Source organism: Chiloscyllium punctatum, chromosome 26 (genome assembly GCF_047496795.1).
Source record: "Chiloscyllium punctatum isolate Juve2018m chromosome 26, sChiPun1.3, whole genome shotgun sequence".
NCBI lineage: Eukaryota > Metazoa > Chordata > Chondrichthyes > Orectolobiformes > Hemiscylliidae > Chiloscyllium > Chiloscyllium punctatum.
In genome coordinates, this window is record NC_092764.1 from 70,566,019 (window position 1) to 70,579,029 (window position 13,011).

The following is a 13,011-nucleotide window of genomic DNA, read 5'->3' on the forward strand; positions in this document are numbered from 1 at the left end:
GGATTCTGTAGAAATGGAGCAAATCGTAAGAACCATAGAATGGTGCAGAAGAGGCCTTTCGACCCATTGTAATTACACTGACAAAATCTGCATCGAAATCTACACAAGTCCCACTTCCCAGCACTTGGTCCATAAGCCTTGAACGTTATGACATTTCAAGTGCTCATCCAAATAATGTTTTAAAAAAAAAAGATTGTCAGATTTTCTGCCTAACCAGCTTCCCAGGCAGTGTATTTCAGACCCATACCACCCTCTGGGTGAAACTGCTTTTCCTCAAATCCTCTCTATAACTCCTGCCTTTCACTTTAAAATTATGCCCCCCTCCCCCTCCCCTCCTTGTACTGACCCTTCACCTAAAGGGAACAGTGGCTTTATAATCCATCCTGTCCATGCCCCTCATAATCATATAAACCTCTATCAGGTTCTCCCACAACCTGGTTTAGTCCAACAAAGAAAACAACACAAGCCTCTTTATAGCTGTCCTGCTCCAACCCAGGCAACACCCTGGTGAGTCTCCTCTTCAACCTCTCCAGTACAATCATATCATTCCTAGCATGTGGTGACCAGAACTGCACACAGTACTCCAGCTGTGGCCTAACCAAAGTCCTGCTTTGCTCAAACATCAGAGTCATACAGTGAAGAGACAGACCTTTCGCTCCAACCAGTCCATGCTGAACATAATCCCAAACTAAACTAGTCACACCTGCCTGCTCCTGGCCCATATCCCTCCAAAACCTTTTCTATTCATATACCTATCCAAATTTATTTTAAACATTGTAATTTTACCCACATCCACCACTTTCCCAGGAAGTTCATTCCACGCATGAACCACCTTCTGTGTAAAAGCATTTGCCTGTTATGTCTATTTTAAATCTCTCTCCTCTCACCTTAAAAATGTGCCCCTAGTCTTGAAATCTTCCTGCTCTTAGAATCTCTGCAATGTCTGATAAAGGCAAGCATCCTGTATGCCCTCTTAAGTACCCTTTTAACCTGCTCTGCCACTTCCAAGAATCTGTGGAAAAGAAACCCAAGATGCTTCCATTTCTTAGTGCTTCCTAGTGTTCTAACATTCATTTTGTGAATTTTTCCAAAGTGCATCACCTCACACTTTTCAGAGTTAAATTCCATCTTCCACTGACCTGCCAATCTGATGAATCCATTTATAACTTCCTGTAACTCAAGACCTTCTTCCTCACAGTCAACTACAGACTTACCTATCAAAGCCCACCTCCACATTTTCTTCTACGGGGGGTCATACTTACAAAAACAATATTATTCTAAAAACCCGACATACAAACATTTCTTGTATTTACAAACAGCTTCTTTATATTGTCCTGCATAGTGTTCCACTTGCATACAAATCAACTTGCGAACAGACTCCAGAATGGAACCTATGCACAACCCAGGCACTGCCTTTATATTGTTGTTTCTAGAACAGCACGGATTCCTCTAGTACACCACTGGACACTGGCCCCCAGTCACACAACAGGCCTCTACACCTACCATCGGTCTTCCGTCACCAAGCCAATTTTAGATCCAACTTGCCAAGTTATCCCAAATCCCATCTGCTTTTACTTTCTTTAATCAGTCCCACATAGGGGACCTTGTCAAAGGCTTTGCTAAAATCCAAATAAACTACATTACCCTCTTCTACACACCTGATCACCACCCCAAAAAATCCCAAATTTGTGAGGAATGGCCTCCCTCTGACAAACATATGCTGACTATCCTTGATCAAACCATGCCTTCCCAAATGGAGGTTAATTCCTTCTTCCAGGAATTTTCTCAAATAGTTTCCCTACCACTGAGGAACTTGTGGGTGTGTAATTCCCTGGTCTATATCTACCACCCTTCTTGAAAAGTGGAACCATTTTGGTCATCCTTCAGTCCTGTGGTCGACAGGAATCAGGGATTGGAGTCAGAGCCCCTATAATTTCCTCCCTTGTCTCCCACAGCAGCAGGATAAAATCATCTGGATGTGGGGACTTGTCCACTTTTAGCCTGCCAAAATCTCCATTACCTCCTCTTTCCTCATGTCAAAGTACTCAAGGACCTCGGGCTCTCATCCTGAATTCTGTACAAACATCCTCCTTCTCCAAAGTAAACAGACTTGTTTAACACCCTACCAACGTCGTCTGGCTTCACACACAGGTGGTCTGCATGGACTCTACTCTTTCCCTGGTTATGGTCTTAAGGTATGGCTCAATAGGATTCAATATAATGTGAATAAATGGAAAGGGGGTTAGTACATCAGGAATTTACACAGAATAAAAAGACAGTTTCTACCTCCACTACTTCAAACTGGTAAAATTGGAAGAGGTTCTGAAGGTCTTTGAGGAAGCGCATGTTGGTTTTCTGTACTCCACCAGCACAGTCCATGTACAGTGAATACATGTTGAGCCCACTGTTGTAGATTATCATAAAGACTTCCTCCAACTGTAAAGAAAATAATTTGTTTATTGTCTGTTTTACCAGGCAATCCTGTATCCATTATCATGCGATCTTTAAACCACACCTGTGTCACTCATCAATTGGGGAACATACATGTACCTAACTGAATGGTCACATACACACAAATCTATGAAGACAGAAGGTCAAGTTGACAAGCCTAATAAAAACATAACAGAATTCTCGGTTTATACATGGAAGTGCAAAAGCAAGAAGTTTGTGCTGAGTGTGGCATTTTCAGAGACCGGTGAGCTCACTCAGGTGGATGGAACCCATGGTACTATTTGAAGTGGAGTACAGCAGGTTTCCCTCAGTGAACTTGCCAATATTTATCCTTTAATCAGCATCATTAAAACCAGGTCACCTGGCCAACGTTACACTGCTGTCTGGGGGATCTGGTGTAGAAATACACTGCCATGTTTCCTATAGAACAGCAACTCCACTATAAAAGGATTTCACTAGCTGTTACAACTTTAAGTACTGTTGTTATAAAAGGCACTATATAAATGTAACTGTTTCTTAATATGAAATTCACTGGTTAGGCATTAACAGATGTAGTGTGTCAATTGAACAGAAAGGTTTACCAGCATAGAATCATAGTCATAGACTTGAGTCCAACTTGTCCATGCTGACTAGATATCCTCAACTAATCTAGTCCCATTTGCCAGCACTTCGCCCATTTCCGTCTAAAACCACCCTATTCATATACCCATCCAGATGCCTTTTAAACGTTGTAATTGTACCAGCCTCATGGCAGATAAAAATGAGGGACTTTATTTATTGGAGAAATTGGTAAACTGGGATGGTTTCATTTTGCAGAGGTGGTCAGGAGAAGACTTAATAATGGTGTTCAAAATTCTCAAATGTTCCGTTAGAGTAGACACAAACAAATGTTCTATTGGCAGGGCAGTTCGATCAGAACACCTAAATTGATAGTGATGAGGGGTGCAGGGCAAGAGAACTAGAAGTAGATGAGAAACTCAAAATATTTCTGATGCAACAAGATTATTTAAAATGCCCTGCAGATTCAACACTAACTACCAAAAGGGGATTTGAAAAACACTTGGCAAGGAAAAAATCTGAAAGTGTCTGGGGAAATGGCAAGGCATGGACCTAATCAGATCGCTCTTCCGAATAGCCAACACAGATTCAATGGGCTGAGTGGCTTCCTTTGGAGCTCTGGGATTTTATACAAAGGAGTGCTGCAGAACCCAAATAGGCTGTGGTCTGGAATGTACAAGCAATTACCTCTCAACATATCCTTGGGTAGCTTCCCTTTCCATATGGCTTTCTTTTAGTATCCCAGCCCTTTTCCCTTTAGTCAGTATCATTAAAACCCTGATGATCTGGCGAGTATCATATTGCTTTTTAAGAGGCCTGACTGAATGCAAACTGATTGCCTTATTTATAACTGCAAGTGGACTTCAAATTCTCTTGTTTCTCGTTTATTTACAGGATGTTGATGTTGTATTTATTGCCCAAAGGGCAATTTAAGAGTCAATCACATTGCTGTGGATCTGGAGTCACATGGAGACCCCGACTGGATAAGAACGGCAGATTTCCTTCACATTAGCGATCCAGATGGGCTCCGATAACAATCGGCAACAGTTTCATGATTCTAGGTTTTTATTGAATTCAAATTCCACCATCTGCCATGGTGGGATTTGAATCCAGGTCCCCAGGACATTGCCTTGGTCTCTGGATTAAAAGTCACGTGATAAAACCACGAGGCATTGTCTCCCCACTGCCTCAGTGGCTTTGAAAGAGGTTCTCAAATTGGAAAAGGCGCTACATAACCACAAGTCTCTTTTATTTTTGTATGTCTCCAGTGAAGAATCATACCGCTAGCAAGCAAGCTGAGCGGACAGGAAACCGTACCGTTTCTCGGCAGTTAATGTTGGTGTTGTTGAAGAAGTTGCAGGATCCACTCTTGCAGCAGTATCTGTTCAGTCTGTTCCACAATCTTTAGCAGGGAAGAAAGAAAGAAAGAAAGATAGGTGATGTGATCCAGATAATGAAGTTGGATTGTACCTACATGTGCTCAGAGTCAGACACTCTGAAGACATTTCCTTCCCTTCTCAGCCCAGCCAAACTGCCCGATGAGGTTGTGGTGATATGAGAGACCAGCTCCAAAAAAAGGACAGGATTGGACACTGAATATTTCAGCCACAAAATGTTCAAGAAAGTATTTAAAAAGTGGATAAAAAGGGTAAGGAAAGGAAAGCAAAATCGGAGCCCCTTCTGAAACAGGCAAAGGTGAAGCAGAAAAAAGGAGGCAACGACAGAAGTCTGGTTGGTAATACAATTGAGGGCCAGTTCATATTTATATACATACAGCAAACTGTTTTAACCAGCACCTTCTCAGCTGGCCCTCTCCATAAACTGGCAAATATGATATACCTCAAATACCGGAAGTATTTGACACTGTGCCATGTCTGAGTAGTCAGTTGATGGTGTGAGTGAGGAGGCGCACTGCTGGTAAGTTTTATTTAAGGCAAAGTTGCATTATTATTTACAGCATAAATCACTTCAATAAGGTATATCAGTGATGTGTCTACTCCCTGCATCTCAGTTTTATTCATCAGTGTGTGTTTTTACATTGATTATGTGGGCCTCTTGATCAACTGGCACACTCCTCGTCCCATAGATGTCAGATAATAAAAGGATGGTTAGTAAGAAAGGGAAACAAGAGAAGCAAAGAGAACTGAGAAGAGCCAGACAGCAAACATAAGCGGAATTCCAAAAATATCTTCTTACACCCTATTATTTCAAAACACATAGATGGAGAGGAGTGATGAGGCTGATCAGAGACCAAAGAAAACAGGCCTGACAAGGAGGTATAGGGAATGGGCCACTCAATGAAGGTTGACAAACTGTTTCTAACCAAAGAAGGAAATACTGCCACAGTGAAAGAGGAGGTGTCTATACAGTAAAGGGGTTAAAAATCTGAGGGGAATACCAGAAAGGCTTATTGCATTTTGTTGCAAAGTCCACAGGTCTTGTGGAATACATCCTAGGTTACTGAGGGAAGTAATGTTGGATATTGGGAAGGTATTGGCTGGAGACGTTCAGTCCTCTTTTTATACAGACATCTTAATAGAAGACTGGAAAATTGCAAATGTTAACAACCCTCTGTTTCTGGCACACGTTTGAAGAATAAGCCCAACAATTATAAGACACAGTCAATAGTGGGAAAGCTTTCAGGAACTAGAATTCTAAACAAAAGTAACTCAGTCATTTGAATAAATGCAAATGAGAGAAAGCCAGTGCTGATTTACATGAGAAATCGCGTTTAACTAACTTTGCTCTTTTTGGTAGAGTAACAGAGAAGGTTAATGTTGTTAACGTTATTGATGTGGCATACACGGATTTCCAAAAGATGTTCGGTGAATTGCCATAAAACAGGCTTGCTTCATTTTCATCATAGAATGGTCTCCCTTCTCTGCTGTAACCATTTAGCAGATCATACCTATGCTGATTCTCTGAAGGATCCAATCAAGTACCACACCCTCACCTTCTCCCAGGAACCTGTATCCTTTTCAGATAATAATCCAATGCTTCGAGTGACTCTACCTCCAGTGCATTCCAGATCCTAAACACTATGACATGAAAATGTTTTTCCTCATGACTCCATGACTTCTTTTGACAATTACCTGAAATGTGCCTTCAGCTTCTCCATCCTTCTATCAATGAGAACAGTCTCTCCTATAAAGAGGAATCTCAATTACTCGACATTTGATTATCTGAATTTCGGATTATCCGAACAAGATTGCAACGTCCCGATGCTTAGCTAAACTGTGTTATCCGGCATTCGATTATCCGAACAAAACACTCCCCTTCGGATAATCAAGGTTCCTCTGTGTGTTCAATCTAGAGCCTTCAATTTTGAAGATATCTATTACATTTCCTCTTGGCCTTCTGCATGGAAAGCAATTCCAATTTTTCCAATCTAGGTATCTAAAGTTCCTCATCCCTAGAACCATTCTTGTGAATCTTTTCTGCACAAGTTTTAATGCCTTTGCATCTTCACACACTCTCAAAAGGCCAGTAAGGACAGACTATAAATGGTGGCCTAGTCAGCAACAGCTACATCCCAGAAAAGAAAAAGAGTAAATAAAAAAATTCAAAACAATCTGGTGCCCGACGTTGTAGGGGATCAAATACAACATACCTCTTAAGAGACACACTCATGTCATCCTCAAAGTATCATGGCATATGACCTGAGGGCATAAAAGGTCTCAGTCTCCTTCGTAAATAGGACTTCTTGAAGCATGATATGCCTTTTGTGACTGAAAAACTTAGCATTGGGCCAGACACTGAACTGCCTATGACTGCATCGTATGTAGACACCAGGAGGAGCTGGAATTAACATATTTTGACTCTTCAGTGCATTTTTAATTCCTACGTCATGGAAACGAACATAAGCATTGCTGCATCAGCATCAAGAGGAACAAGGAGAATATGTAGCCCATTCAGCCCCTCCAGCTGCTCCATTTGATACAATCAAGGCTGATCTCATCGTGGCCTCGACTCCACTTTCCTGCCTGCTCTCCATCACCCTTCAATCCACTACCCATTTAAACTCTCTCGCCTCAAATTTACTCAATGTCTCAGCATCCACACAGAAGTAATTTCTCTTCATTTCTGTTTTAAATCTGCTGCCCCTTATCCTAGATCTTGTGTGCTGAATTGCCCTGCATGAGGAACCTTTTCTCCCCCATTGTCAATCCCCTTCAGCACAGCATTGCCGGCTAGAGACAAAAGCCTGTATGATGGTGGCAGAACACCCAGAACTGAATATAGTATTCCAGTTGCGGTCTTTTATGCAGGCTTAATATAACTTCCTTGCTTTTCTACTCTTAAGTATTTAGTTCTCAAAAATGCTGCATGCTTCATTAACTTCACTCAACCTACCTTGCCATCTTTCAATAACTCATATGCCCAGGTTTGTCAGCTCTTGCAATCCCTTTGGAATAGAACCATTTATTTTATATGGTCCCTCGGCATTTTTCCAACCAAAATGACTCTCACTACTGTTTTGCATGGCTGGCAAATGTTGAATTTGTGCCCTGCACAGTCTCGTGTTGGTCGTTACAATACATCAGGGAAAGCAGGGGCCCTATTACCAACTCCTGGGGTGTTCCATTACAAACCTCCCACCAGTCCAAGAAACAACTATTAACCACTACTGGTTGTTCTGTCATTCAGCCAATTTTGAATCAATGTTGCTACTATCTTTTATTATAACTCTTTTCCCAAGTTTGTTATGCGGCATTGTATCAAACATTATTTGGATGTTAGTATATATTGCATGAAATGCATTACTATCATCATCTGTCTGTCACTCAATTGAAAAGCTCAATCCATTTAGCTAAACATGATTTCTCTTAATATATCAGTGCTGGGTTTCCATACTTAACATTAACCCAAGTGACAATTACATTTGCTCTGAATGATTGTTTCTAGAAGCTTCCCCAACACAAAAGTTAAATTGACTGACCTGTACCTTCTGGGCTTACCTTGACACTTTCTTTTGGAAAGATATTTACAAATCTTTAGTCTTTTACATTTTCCATCCTGGCTTCCCTCATTATCCTTCAAAACCAGCTCTGGTGACCTATCAAAATTAGGCAGCCTGATAGGACCATCGAGTCCTACAGCATGGAGACAGGCCCTTTTGCCCAAATTGGTCCATGCCGACCAAAGATAGCTCCTCCATATCCAACTTAAACCCTTAGACCATAAGGCAAGAAGAAACGAAGAGGCTGTTTGACCCCTCAAGCCTGCTCTGCCATTCAGGGGACCTTGGCTGATCTGACATTCCTCACATTTACTTTCCTGTGGGTGTCTTCCCCATAACCTTGATTCCCAGATTGAACAGGAATCTATCTATCTATCTCAGCCTTGAATATACACAAGGACTCTATCCCCATAATTCTCTGTGACAAGGAGTTCCAAAGACTTAACCCTTAAAAATATCACTTCTCATCTCAGTCTTAAATTGGGGCCCCTTTATTCTCAGGCTATGCCCTGTAGTTCTAGTCTCTCTTGTGAGGGGTACCAACCTCTCAGCATTTAACCTGTCAATGCCCTGAAGAATCCTGTGTGTTTCAGGGAGATCATCTCTCACACATTCTTCTAAACTCCAGTAAGTAGACTCCCAACCTGCTTAACCTCTGTTCACAAGACAAGTGTCTAAACTACCTCTCCCTTCATCACACAGACTGTATCTTCTTGCCTGGTAAAGACAATGCAAAGATAATTAAAACCCCAATCATACCCACACACTAATCTCCATTTAGTCCCTAATCAGTCCCAGACCTCCTTTTTTCACTCACTCATTTATATTTCTGTAGGCACCTTTGGATTCTCTTCCCGGTTAACAATTTTCCCTTTTCAGTCCTATTGAAATTGGAAAGGCACATACTGCTGTAGAATTTTTTCCTAAACAAACACTTGGAAATCTTCACAAGCCAACAACTATTCTAGTGCATATTTTAAGGTAATTTTAAGTTCTCCATCGCAGGTGTTCTATAACTTTTGCATTGCCTGTATTTTTCATCAGACATGTTCCTTTATATCTTTCACAAAGTCAGAGCAAAAAGGACAGTGACAACATGGATACAAAGTGGCTGAGTGACAGGAAGCTGTAGTGGTAAATGATCGTTCTTCAGACTGAACAAAATATATAAGTCAGGTTCCTCAGACAGACATCACTAGGAAAATGGATTTATAGCGGCCTCTGAACAATCTTCAATGACCAGCAGAAGTAACCTGCAATGGCAGCAGCCAGTCCATTAAGCATTTCACCAACACAGTCTCCAGGAGGTGACAGTGCTGAGAAATGGAAGCCTGGCTCCTTCAATGGAACAGGTTGTCCAACTGAACAGGTCAAGCCTGGTCTGTGCAACATTTCAGACTGGGTGAGAGTGGTCACCTGTTTTAGACCGACCACGCACTGTGATTTAATATGCTCAGTTTAATACTCACGTGTCCCCAAAGAGTCCATGGTAATATCCAAAGTAGACGAGTGACTGGTCATTATAATATAAGCTGCTTAGTCCATTCCCAACTGCAAAGCCCTAGAACACAGTACATAGTTTCACCACAACAAGCTTGGCTCCTGCCCACATTCCACCCTGATAACTTACTTCACCACATCAAGTGTTGGTATTCACTGTACACCAGGCATTGGCTGTTTCCCACTGTGCCTGACCTCCAACACATGGAATCACTGCAGCTAATAAGGACCATTCTCACCCCAGGCCAGAGCACAGTGGGCTTGATTCCCACTGGGAGAACAAAACTGAAATCTGACATTGCTAACACAACGAAGGGAATTCTTCACCACAGAGGAGTGTGAAGAAGCAATAAGCCTAGTCTCTGCTTTGTCCTCTCAGGTGGCGATGAGAGATCCCGCCATATTTTTTTTCCAAAAGTACAGCTGGGTAGTTTGCCATTATGTTCTGGATAATTTTCCCCCGAGAGAAATCAGATTTCTCCAGCCATTACAACATTGGTGATAGCTCCCTGTGCCCAAATTGGCTGCTGTATATCCTATATTACAATAATGGTTACACTTAATCAATAGCTCAGTGGCTGAAAGGCTCTTTGGGATGGTGTGATAAAATATGAAATACAGGGTCCTTATTTTTCACATTAACACCCCTTTCACTAATGCTTCAGTCTCATGTTCAGAGTATAGGGGTAAGGTTAGTATTCTTGATTACAATGGAGACTCTCCATCCAACAATGACAGCTAGAGGAAGACAGGGCTGGGGAACCAAAAGAGACAGATACAAGTCTACAGCAGAAGGAATTGCAAAATACCTTGAAGTTAATCTTAGTCGGTCCATTCACAATCTTCAGGCTCAGGGTCGGTGTATAGATGCCTCCATAGCTTTCCCCAAAGATGTAGAAATCATTGCTTGTGAAGTTGGGGAACTTACTGAAGAAATCCTGCAGGGCCAGGTAATTGTTTTCTGCAACCTAGCAAAGTGGGGAGAAGATCAGGGCTTAGTGCTGTGTTTCCCACAGGGTGAAGAACCCAGGTGAACTGGAAAACTAGTCACTCACTGGTCTGAGCTCAGGGCTGTTCGTTGCCCTTAAAACACCAAGACATATTTCATTCATGTCCCAAGACATTCTGATTTTCAGCTGTGGCTCATTCAGTACTTTTGCCTCCAATTCAGGAGGTGTGGGTTCAAGTCTCACTTGCAAGACTTTGGTGAACAATCCAGGTAGAAACTCCTGGCATCAGAATTGAGGGAATGCTGCACTGTCAGAAGTGTTGCCTTTCAGAGGTGATGTTAAACCAAGACCTCTCTAGTCTCTGAAATGTAAGTAAGAGATCCATGGCAGTATCTCAAAGACCAGCAAGATATTTATTCCTCAATCAACATTACAACAAAGATGATCTGGTTATTATGGGAACTTCGTTTACCTAAAGTCACTGCCATATTTCCAATGGTACAAGAATGGCAACGCTTCAAACTCCTGGTTTGATTCTGAAGCATTTTGGGTGTCTTGAGGTTGTGAAAAGTGCTATTGAAATACAAACTTTTTATCCCATAATTAAAAATGTCCTCAGCTACAGAACACCACAATTGACAACAACACATCCACAAGATTTTATCTGTCCCAAGTGTCAGAAACCTCTCTGAATTATTACAAGCTAGTGCTCGGAATCAAATAAAAATAGAAATTTATGGAGAAGCTCAGGAGGTCTGGCAGCATCTGTGAAGAGAAAACAGAGTTAATATTTTGAATCCAGTGACACATCTTCAGAACACAAAAAGCAAGAAGGCATAAAATAGGGATCAAAGTTGATGGGAAGGAGGGCAGAGTTTTGAACATTGGAGCTAGAAAAGCAAAGTGTGGTTGTAAAGGGAGCAGTGTCAATGGAGTAATACATCAGGATAGAGTGCCACAGAGATTCCCAGCCCCCAGTAAACAGCTGGTACCATCTGGCAGGGCCTAACAGAGGAGTCAGGTTGGGCACAATACCTCATCATCGTTGGTGGCATAGTTTTGATCATCCGAGTAGGAGAAACCAACTCCGGCCGGGGACTCCAGGTAGAGAACATTGGCCACTTTATTCCAGCTGTATTTATTGATGTAGAGTGTGCTGCCATCATCATTCACCTGGAAGTAACACAGAGGAGTCAGTGACCTGGATCTATAGTAACCAATTCCACTATGCATGTTATCTTCCTATTGGCCAGTTAGTCATAGAATCAGAGATGTACAGCACAGAAACAGGCACTTAATTCCAATGTATCCATGCCGACCAGATATGCTAAATAAATCCAGTCCCATTTGCCAGCATTTGGCCCATATCCTTCTAAACCCTTTTCATTCATATACCAATCCAGATGCCTTTTAAATGTTGAATGACCTTCCTCTGGCAGCTCATCGTCAGCCCCCAACACTCCAGGGAAAATAGCCCCAGCTTATTCAGCCTCTCCCTATGTAAATCTTTTCTGAACTCTTTCAAGTTCCACAACGTCCTTCTGATAGGAAGGAGACGAGAATTGCACATGGTATTCTAATAGTGACCTCACCCAACATCTTCTTCAGCCACAATGTGACCTCCTAATGCCGATACTCAATGCACTGACCAATAAAGGAAAGCATACTAAACGCCTTCTTCACTATCTTATCTATCTGCGACTCCACTTTCAAGGAGCTATGAACCTGCAATCCAAGGTCTCTTTGTTCAGCAACACTCCCAGGGACCTTATCATTAAGTGTCTAAGTCCTGCCCTGACTTGCCTTTTCAAAATGCAGCACCTCGCATTTATCTAAACTAAACTCCGTCTGCCACTCCTCAGCCCGTTGGCCCATCTGATCAAGATCCCGTTGTTCTCTGGAGGAAACTTTCTTCACTGTCCATGGCACCTCCAATTTCAGCATCATCTGTAAAACTTACTAACCATACCTCCTATGTTCAAATCCAAATCAATTATACAAATGACAAAAAGCAGTGGATCTAGCACCTATCCTTGTGGCACACTGCTGGTCACAAGCTTCCAGTCTGAAAAGCAACCCTCTGTCTTCTACTTCTGAACCAGTTCTGTATCCAAATGGCTAGTTCTCCCTGTATTCCATATAATCTCACCTTGCAAACCAGTCTCCAATGTGGAACCTTGTCGAATGCCTTACTAAAGTCCATATAGATCACGTCCACCACTCTGCCCTCATCAATCCTCTGTTACTTCTTCAAAAAACTATCAAGTTTGTGAGACATGATTTCCCACACACAAAGCCATGTTGACTATCCCTAATGAGTCCTTGCTTTTCCAAATACATGTAAATCCGGTCCCTCAGGATTCCCTTGCCCACCACTGATACCAGGCTCACCGGTCTGTAGTTTCCTGGCTTTTCCTTAGCACCTTTCTTAAATAATGGCATCACATTTAGCCAATATCCAAACTTCCGGCACTTCATCCATGGCTATCGATGATACAAATATCTCAGCAAAGGGCCCAGCAATCTCATGCCTAGCTACCCACAGAATTCTAGGGCACACCTGATCAGGTCTTGGGGATTTATCCACCTTTA

General features: G+C 42.0%; 1 protein-coding gene across 1 annotated transcript in view; it reads right to left on the bottom strand.

The window, feature by feature from the left end:
• Window positions 1–13,011, bottom strand: part of LOC140453156 (lysosomal protective protein-like) — a 53,218-nt gene that overhangs the window by 11,112 nt on the left and 29,095 nt on the right. Inside the window, exons 3-7 of the mRNA XM_072547605.1 lie at window positions 11,455–11,592; window positions 10,279–10,437; window positions 9,439–9,530; window positions 4,327–4,411; window positions 2,287–2,436 (exon numbers count right to left, since the gene is read on the bottom strand). Of these exons, the coding sequence (XP_072403706.1) occupies window positions 2,287–2,436; window positions 4,327–4,411; window positions 9,439–9,530; window positions 10,279–10,437; window positions 11,455–11,592 (624 nt within the window). The remainder of the gene's footprint in view (window positions 1–2,286; window positions 2,437–4,326; window positions 4,412–9,438; window positions 9,531–10,278; window positions 10,438–11,454; window positions 11,593–13,011) is intronic.